The sequence below is a fragment of the Elaeis guineensis genome, chromosome 11 (assembly GCF_000442705.2).
Source record: "Elaeis guineensis isolate ETL-2024a chromosome 11, EG11, whole genome shotgun sequence".
In the NCBI taxonomy this organism is placed as follows: Eukaryota; Viridiplantae; Streptophyta; class Magnoliopsida; order Arecales; family Arecaceae; genus Elaeis; species Elaeis guineensis.
This window is the reverse complement of record NC_026003.2, coordinates 119,283,512-119,293,375: the sequence shown is the minus strand read 5'-3', so window position 1 is coordinate 119,293,375 and position 9,864 is coordinate 119,283,512. Positions and strand designations below refer to the sequence as shown.

The 9,864-nt window shown below is 36.6% G+C and overlaps 1 protein-coding gene across 2 annotated transcripts; it reads left to right on the top strand.

Annotated features, from left to right (window-relative positions):
* The first annotated feature begins 1,477 nt into the window (after positions 1-1,477).
* LOC105053810 (6-phosphogluconate dehydrogenase, decarboxylating 1) lies at positions 1,478-5,432 on the top strand. 2 transcript variants are annotated; one of them, XM_010935102.3, is made up of 2 exons: positions 1,478-1,615; positions 3,630-5,432. In XM_010935102.3, the coding sequence occupies exon 2, from the start codon at positions 3,637-3,639 to the stop codon at positions 5,101-5,103; it is 1,467 nt and encodes a 488-aa protein (XP_010933404.1). In that variant the 5' UTR covers positions 1,478-1,615; positions 3,630-3,636; the 3' UTR covers positions 5,104-5,432. The 2 variants fall into 2 exon arrangements, with proteins under 2 accessions (XP_010933404.1, XP_010933405.1); XM_010935103.4 differs by having other exon boundaries at positions 1,615-1,840.
* The last annotated feature ends 4,432 nt before the right edge of the window (positions 5,433-9,864 follow it).

Sequence of the window (9,864 nt, the reverse complement as noted above, 5' to 3'; positions counted from 1 at the left end):
TATTGATATAATATAATATATATTAGTATTATATTAATATAATAAATTATTATGATCTAATGTTATATTATAATATATGTATATTAATATATATAATATTATTATTTATATAAAATTTAGGAGCAAAGATATATGGTCTTATATCTGTTAAAGGTATAAGAGGTATTCTACGTAATTTGTTCAAAAAAATAGATATTCAACTAAGCATAAGCCATTCTTCAACAACTTATTTTTCATGGCCAATCAAATATATTAAAATTCTATTCTTAAGAACTAATTTTTTAGAAAATTACTTCTTTAAAAAAAAAAAATTCATGAACCAAATGAGTCTAAAGTATATTTGAAATGAGCACCAAACTGGTTTGTTAATGCACCATACAAGAGGCAAGTATTTTAGGAAGGGCTTTATCCTTCACAGCTTGGGAAAAAAAAGGTTGGTGTATGCCTAGAGGTATATGTAAGGTATGGACAAAGTATTTTTCAATCTAATATCCATTTATTGGTTATAATACAATTTTAATCTAAGGACAATAATTTATCTGATTCATCAACTCGGTCAATACTTACTTTAATTGAATTTGTGTTTGAGATAAATGGATTGATTCACAAATGGATCTGATTCACAAAAGGATCAACTCGTCTTGATTTATTATTCAATGGGTTGAATTCAAATTTAGACCTTCGGTCTGTTTAATAATTGGATCTGATTATAACTAAACCTATTTGATCTATTTAAAAACTACTTAATCTGTTTAATCCAAACTATATAACTTGTTTAATCCATTTAAGTTAACTTGACTTATTTAATAAATGAGTTATGTGGTTAAGGATGGATTATCTATTTAATAAACAGATTAAATTTAGATCTAAATTTTTTATTTATTTAATAAATAAATTATATTTAGATTGATAAATTTTTAATTTAATTTATATTCGACCTGACTTGTTTGCCATCCCTATTCTAATCCAATCTTTATACCACTGCCATGCCATGTTGTAGGGAACTATTCATGTGATTAATTGAAACAATAGAATTCATAATAAAGTTGTGGTATAAAACATAAGTTTCCTGTGATAGCATTTAAAAAAAAAAAAATTGCTAGGAGCCATGTTGTAGAATTACGGGTGGAAATCTCTTTATTTAATCTCCCTATTTTATCTTGATTATTTATAAGTAGCTTGCTGCACATACAAAGCAAACAAAATAAGTTGTAGGTGTTACCGGATTCGAGATTCGTTATCAAGTGCGCTCCTTTAAAAGTCGAACTCATCCTACCAAATTCTGATCTTTCCAAAAGGGATCGGGTTAGAAAGAGTCGGCTTAGGTTTGAATAAACCCCGTTCGAATTGCATCCGCATTTCTACGTGGTTTGCTTTACCCGCCGGTGACCGGAACGCTAGCCCACCCACCCAAAGGATTATCGTAATCAAAATTGTAGAAAATATTATTTGACGTTTTGACTGGCCTTAAAAAGAAAAAATATTTATATTTCCCAAAGGAAGAAAACGTGATTAAAAAATAGGAGGCCATGTTATTGTCTGCTACATATATCCGGAAAAAGGAGAAAAATATATCTCACACCTAACGGGATTTGTGCGAGGGAAAAATCTCAGGGTTCGGACTCTCTTCCCTACGATTTAGGCTTATTTTTCTCTTAATTTCTCTGCGTATGATCACATGTTTCTGGTGTCTGCAAAGTTGTAGATCTACAAATTTTGCTTTTTTGTCTGAATTCATGTGCTTAATTGGTTTTTAATGAGGGGTATTGGTGAAAATTCCCAATTTTGATATTTGAGAGGAGGATTTTGTTGTGGATCGCATTTATTTCTTTGCTAAAGGGTAAAGTTGTGATCTTTTTCATGTTTGTGTGGTTTTTCTTCATGAGTTTCTGGCAAGCATGTGCTGTTCGTGCGAGATGTTTGATGCTGGGTTTTGCTTGCAAGCTGTGTTTAGTTCATAGTAATTTTTTATGTTTTTTTTTTTTTTTTTGGTATAGAGAGATCCTCTCTAATGATTCTGGTTTGTAGCTGCTTTTTATTTGATTCTGTATGATCAGGTCCTGCTTTTTGTGGTTTTTCTCATTACAAGATGTGGTAAAGAGAAAAGATCAAATTTTGCTGAGGTAGTCGGAAAATTGTTTTGGACGACATAATATTTCATTCCAGATGACAAATATGTGACTTTGTGATGTTTTTACTGTGGAAACTTGAACAAGAAAACAACTTTGTTATCTTAGAATGAAAATATTATAAACCACAGAGCGCTTTCTCGAATGGAATCAACCCTTGCATGCAAGGGGACAGGGTTCAACTCCAGTAAGAGCCAGCGCTCAAGAGGTTGGGCCAAGGGATGGGGTGGGTGTAGGATATAAAGTTGGGGATTGGCTGATCTCACACACACACAGAGAGAAGAAATTTAATTGAGAAAAGAAATCAAGCTTCTGCCCGTTATGAGAGGTTTTAAATGCTTGGATCCTGTTTGAAAGATCTGTCTTTCCACTTATTCAAGTATATCATTCCTGATTATAAGATCTTCATCACTGTCACCTTTTCAAGGATTTTTCATCTTTCATATTTGTAGAGCTCTCAAGTATGCCACTCAGATTTCTTTTTGCATCGGAATCTTGATTATTAGGATTTTTTTTTTCTTTTAAGAAAAGTAGATTTTGATAAAAGAAAGTACATTTTTTTGAAAAATAAAGGTACTTGGACAGGATCAGATATCTGTCTAGGACTTGGCTAAAGTGCTTCCTAGATATGAAAGGCTTTGAATTTGTAATGGTTGTGGATTTATTGAACAAGCCGTCAAAAATGTGTTGTTTCTGTGGGATTATGTGCTGGAATGTTATAAAAGAGAAGTCCAGTTCTCACTTTTGGGGAACCATCCTTTGAAACATTTTCCTTCCTAGAGAAAGATGCATTGCAGATCCTTTTGGCGTTCTGTGTTGAAGTTCATCAAACTAGAATAACATTTTGAACCCAGAGAAAGTTTCAGCTCATAAAATCCCCCACCCCACCCAAACCAAACACGCCCGCCACCCCCCCTCCCATCTTATTACCCTTTGATCGTAAATCAATTTCTCAGGTTGCATGTATATCTGCCTGGACCTTGAGGTCCTGCCAGATGCTTTATAACTTCCAGCCTAGATTGGAGGTCTGTCTTCCTTTTTCGGTCTTTGGTGGTTGAGTTTTGGTAGATCATGGGCTTTTCTTTATATCATCTAACATTCAGATTGTTCTAGGCTGTATATCTGAAAATGTGGCAATTGATCCTACTGGTTTGCTTGTGCGGACATAGATTTGTCAGATGGTTTTGTTATTCATTTTTGGGTTGTAATTCTTGGTTTGATTTGATGTAAGATCCTCACTCATGTCGCTATAGTAGCACTAGAAGCTTTTTTTTTTTTTTTTCTTTTTGTGGTGTTGGGGGGGGTGGGGGGGGGGAGGCGGGAGGGGGGTTATGTTCTGGCAAAGGATTCCTTTATGTTTTTGGATGAGTTTTCATTTGTTATAATTTTCTCAATTTTATCCTAGAATCCTGTTGTTGATATGTGCATGATTTCATTTTTGATTCACATTGATTAATGACATTCTTGTAACTCCTTATCCTGATAATCCACTTACATCAGGTGAAAGATGGCTCTCACACGAATTGGCCTTGCTGGTCTGGCTGTCATGGGCCAAAACCTAGCCCTAAACATAGCTGAGAAAGGGTTCCCCATTTCAGTGTACAACCGCACCACTTCAAAGGTTGATGAGACTGTTGAACGTGCCAAACTTGAAGGAAATCTCCCAATTTACGGCTTCCATGATCCTGCATCATTTGTCAATTCAATCCAAAAGCCCCGTGTCATCATCATGCTTGTGAAGGCTGGTGCACCCGTCGACCAGACCATAGCAACGCTCTCAGCTTACATGGAGAAGGGTGACTGTATAATTGATGGTGGCAATGAATGGTATGAGAACACGGAGAGGAGAGAGAAAGCCATGGCTGAACTTGGTCTTCTGTATCTCGGGATGGGAGTTTCTGGTGGGGAGGAGGGTGCAAGGCATGGACCCTCCTTGATGCCTGGAGGGTCATATGAGGCCTACAAAAACATAGAAGACATTCTTCTCAAAGTGGCAGCCCAGGTTCCAGACAGTGGCCCCTGTGTTACATACATAGGCAAAGGTGGTTCAGGCAATTTTGTGAAGATGGTCCATAATGGAATTGAGTATGGAGACATGCAGCTGATTGCTGAAGCTTATGATGTATTGAAATCTGTAGGTAAGCTCTCAAATGATGAATTACAGCAGGTGTTCTCTGAATGGAATAAGGGAGAGCTTCTTAGCTTTTTGATTGAGATCACAGCAGACATTTTTGGAATCAAGGATGACAAGGGCGAAGGTTATCTAGTAGACAAGGTCTTAGACAAGACCGGGATGAAGGGTACTGGTAAATGGACTGTTCAACAGGCAGCTGATTTATCAGTTGCTGCTCCAACAATTGCAGCATCTTTGGATTCAAGGTTCCTTAGTGGATTGAAGGAAGAAAGGGTTGAAGCTGCCAAAGTTTTTAAGTCAGGCGGCTTCAGTGACATCTTGAGCAGTCAGCCGTTAGATAAGGCAAAATTGATCGATGATGTGAGGCAAGCTCTTTATGCTTCAAAAATCTGCAGCTATGCACAAGGGATGAACTTGATAAGAGCTAAGAGCATGGAGAAAGGATGGGACCTCAAGTTGGGTGAGCTTGCAAGAATATGGAAAGGTGGGTGTATCATACGTGCAATCTTCTTGGATCGGATCAAGAAGGCCTACGATCGGAATCCCGAACTACCAAATCTTCTGATGGACCCGGAGTTTGCAAAGGAGATATTAGATCGCCAGTCTGCTTGGCGCCGAGTCATCTGCCTTGCTATCAATGCAGGTATAAGCACTCCAGGTATGTCTGCAAGTCTGGCTTATTTCGACACATATAGGAGGGAAAGGGTGCCAGCTAATTTGGTCCAAGCTCAGAGGGACTATTTTGGAGCGCATACTTATGAGAGGATTGACATGCCTGGATCCTTTCACACTGAGTGGTTCAAGATTGCAAAACAGTCAAAGATCGGAGGTCATCTTTGATTAGTTCTTTCATGGAGACATGGGGGATGTTAGTGAATTGTGTGGCTTTGGATAAGAAAAAGGTGCAACCCTGCTTTTTAACAAAATAATGTCCCAAATTGGGATGAGGAAATTAGTTGAACTGTTTAAATTTGTGTTCCTGCTGTTTTAATGCATTTTTATTTAGAACTCTGTGAAATTCGGATTCTCATTCTATATTATGTTTATTGGGGTTTCACATTTTAAATTCTCCCACATCTTGGTGAGGAAATCAGAGCTAGTATGTGGAATTATACTAGTTCCAACTGTATGCTACTTTTTAAACACGTCTATCAAATAAATTTTGCTCATGGGATGTGTACTTATCTAATCATATAGAACTTGGTACTTGTTTACTCTTACTGCGATCTCTATGATAAACAACTGCAAGAGTTTTGTCTACGGTATTACCTTTATAATGTATTATATTTCTTCTTCTGATTTTAATATCTGCCAGAGTTCCACTTTCATGATGATTAGTTCCTTGCATTGGGCTTTTCAACCTCTTATGTTGTTGGGACAGTTAAAAAATCTGCTATTTTATCCCTTTTAGGCATTTGTTGTCACTAGTCCTAACATTCACCCACTCACAACTTAATATGCAATGTTGGCTCCAAAGGTCCTCAGCATTAATCTTAAGGAGTATTTGGTTGGGGGGAGTGAGGATTTGAAATCGGAGTCAGAATTGATGACTTCCATTCCAACTTTTTAGTTGGGAGGAGTCTCATTTCATTTCCGATTTCAGAATGGAATAGAAATGGCTCAATTTATATAGAACTCAATCCCTACTCTCCTCTATGGATTCAAATTTTCATTCTAATTTCGATTCCGATTTCGATTCCAGTTACGAACCAAAAGTTTCGGAAGATTTGGCCATTCCGATTCCGATTTCAAGCCATTTCGATTTTCATTCCCATTTTGATTCCGGTTGTGAACCAAACACTCCTTCAAGGGGCTTTTGGTTCGGTTCATAACCAAAATCAGAATGGGAATGGGAATCGGAATGACTTGGAATCGGAATGGAAATGGCTAAATTTCTTGAAGCATTTGGTTCTTGACCAGAATCGAAATTGGAATGAAAAATTGAATCCATAGAGAAGAATAGGGATTGAGTTCTATATAGATTGACACATTCCCATTCCATCCCGGAATCAGAATCGGAACGAGATTCTTTCCAACCAAACGGTTGGAATGGGAGTCACCTATTCTAATTCCGATTTCAGATCTCCACTTTTTCCAACCAAACACCCTCTCAGTTCCATGTTGTTCCAATCAAGAGGTGTATTCTGTCAATCTGAGTGAAACCTGGGCTGATCAAACAAGAGGTGTATTTGTCAATCTGAGTGAAACCTGGGCCTGATCAAACTTGGTCTGCATTAATTTCCAGCCTGAATTCAGTATCATGCTTGGCAAATTTTCTATATGAACGAGCTTGTTCGAGCCTTATTTTTATGTTGAGTCAGGTTTGCTTCTCCAAGATCACTTGCTTTCTTCCCATTAGAACATCAGAAACTTATAAGATGCATCCAGTACTGACCTAGAATTCAGTGGGAAGTTCTGAAAGGAATTTCAATCAACTAGTACTCATTTTCCATAAGACATGGTAATAGATTTGATCAAGACTTTCTGAGCTAGATGAGCATTTTCAGGTTCCCTTGAAATCTAGTCTTCTCTTTCACATATTGCTGAAATTTACAGTAAGTTCTAATATAGACTGGATTAACTGAGCTTCGTCATCTCAGTATTGGATCCTGTATTTATAGAATCTTATTATAGTATTGGTATATAGTTTGGTACGATATGGTAATATCGATATGGGATGGTATGATATTTTGGTACAGTATGCTACATTCTGTGTCGGACGGTATGGGGTGATACTGCAAACTATAGATTAATAGTAACATATTCTTACATGGTACCATGCTTCTACATCTGGCTTGGCCATCCTCAAGTGTAGCCACATCATGTTGTCACCACCCCCGCGCCGTGCTGAATCTGCCAAATCTGAATATTATGGCTTGAAGCAAACCAAATATTTGCATACGAGCTAGCAACCCCTTGTTATTTCTTACTCTAATTTGCAACTACAATATTGTCAAATGAGTTTGTCATACTTTAGTTAGGTTGAATTTCTCTCTGTTCTGTATTTAAAAACTAATTGCATTACAGATTGAGGTGAGTAGATTGGACAAAGTCCAACATATCCAGAATTAGCACAAAAACTTTCCTAAAAATTTAGATCTAGGTGTGTAGTTATTGGGTGTATCATAATGAACCCTAGCTAGCCAATGTGACTCGAGGAGGAAATATGTTGACCAAGTTCAAACTGGGGATTTGAAATTAATTTGGTATCTAAACTTGAATGGCTTGTGTAGCCAGATTCATCAATCATTTTTTCTCCCATTCCTGCCATGGTCGTGTGATTGGAAGATGAGTGCTACTCCTCCCAACTCATGCTAATATGAAATAAAGAGGGTTCCCGTTAACTGCAAGTTTCTTCAAATCTGATCACATGTCTTTTTTCCAAAAGCTTTTCTTCTCATACTGATGCAGTACTGCCCACCAGAACTAGGAGACTCTCTTCATTCTGGCCGCCCAAGGAATGCAAGCAACCAAGCAAGTCAAGGATATATCTTGCAATAATATAAATGGGAAACCCCTACAAAATGCATCATTGGCTCTACATGGAGTTACATGTCCATCTTCTGCTTTGTAAGAGTTTAAATATTCAAGAGTTTTTGAAATAATCATGAAAAACAGGTCCCTTTTCAGACCTCTTCTTTCCACCATCAAGTATATAAGTGAATTTGATTTAGGATAGAAGCATTATAGCTGGTTACCGTTTTATTCACAACAAGACGATATGGAATGTTAAAGATGCAAAGCAATACTCATTTACGAAAAGTAAAAGGAGGAGAAAAAAAAGAAAAGAAAAAGACATCCATTTGCAAGTTCCATGACCTAATCAGTCTACATTTTTATGTTGGTGCAAAAGCCAAGAGCGGAATTGGCTCTCATAAATTGATTGATAAGTTTGGATTATTTATATGGGATTATAAGGGATGAAATATTCATAATAGAAACATCAAGGACTTAGGCTGTCAATCTTATCCTTCATCTCGAAACTTGTATGGTCATGTCAAAATTCATAAAATTAGAGGAAGTATTTTCTAAAATTTATTTATGAAGTGAATGCACGATTATAATGGCATTAATGCAAGAGGTTCAAGGATTAATTACGAAGATGTTTGGTTGGTTCGCAATTAAAGTTAAAATTGAAATTGATTGGAATAGAAATTGAAATGACTAAATTTTCTTTAAAACATTTAGTTCATGGCCGGAATCGAAAATGGAATGAAAATTTGAATCCATAAAAAAGAATGAGGATGGAATTTTAGGTAGATTGGACCATTTCCATTCCATTCTAGGATCAAAATAGGGCTCTTCTTAATCAATCAGCTGGAATAGAAGTCATCCATTATGATTTTTATTTCAGATCTCCGTTCTCTCCAATCAAATATCTCTTATATTCTAATAACTACAAAACATACTAGGTATGTGTGGTGTAACGTGAGGATGATAATACTTAATTGTTTAATCTATTTCAATTTATTATAGATCAAATTAAATTATTTGTTTGATAAAATAGTAAATTTTCGATCTAAAAATTTTATATATTGAATAAATATTGATAAGTTTTTGATCCATCATATACCCAATCCGGTTGGCTGATTAAAAAAAAAATTCTCCTCAGGCTCCTTGCTTGGCTAGCTAGATCTTATGGGACCCCACAGTATGCATCTTGAGTTTTTAAATTCTGTTTGGTGTTGTTGGTGTTGTCGTTGATAACAGGACTTTAAAATAGAGTTTTTTTTAAATAATTTTTTTCAATTTTTTGATAAAATTAAAATATTTTTTTAATTTTTTAACAAACATCACACTGCCATTAAAATATATATATATATTTTTTTTTATTTTATTTTATTTTTTTTTTTTTGGATTACCAAAAAGTGCTTTCTGGCAAGCTAGGCAGGATTTCTAAGAGGATCTCTTTCTCTCTTTTACCTCACCTCCCACCCCTGATTCCCAACTTGGACCTCTGCAACCGCTGCTTTAGATGCTCTCTTTTCAATATCAGTCTATTTTGTCTCCCCCTTCTCTAATCCAGAGAAGGGTTTTTCTTCAAAACTCTCTCCAAAAATCTAGATGATATTGAGATGGAGAAGATTGTGGCATCTGAGCTCGAAGCGGACGTTCAAAACCCTAGGAAGTACCGGTACTAAATCCCTTGACAACTCTTAGCTCCATCTTTGCCCAGCGATCGTTGAGTCGACCGTGTCAAGCTGCTCTTATCGCTCTAAGCTTCTTCCTCTGGTGTGCTCGCCAGCCAAATTACGTGGTCCATCGATCGGATGATCCCTGCCATCGGCCGGCCGCAGACTTTCATGATACTACTGAGAAGTTATTGGCGAAAGAACCCGTATAGGCTGGCATTGGAGAAGGATAGAAGGAAAGATAAGAACCAGAAATTTTTTTTAAAAAAATAAAATAAAATAAATAAAAATAATAATAATAAAACCTGCGGCAGAAGGTTTGAACAGAGAAGAGAGAGACCACAAAGAGTTAACAGGTGTTTACTGGCTTACAGCCTTTGGTTCACAGAAGAAACAGATAGTTGATACATGCCAGGACAACCCGAAGAACAAGAGGATAAAGAAAAACCGCTGGCTCTGCAAGTGCTGA

Excerpts from the sequence above, each read along its gene's own strand:
- LOC105053810 (XM_010935102.3), top strand. The coding sequence starts at position 3,637 with ATGGCTCTCACACGAATTGGCCTTGCTGGTCTGGCTGTCATGGGCCAA.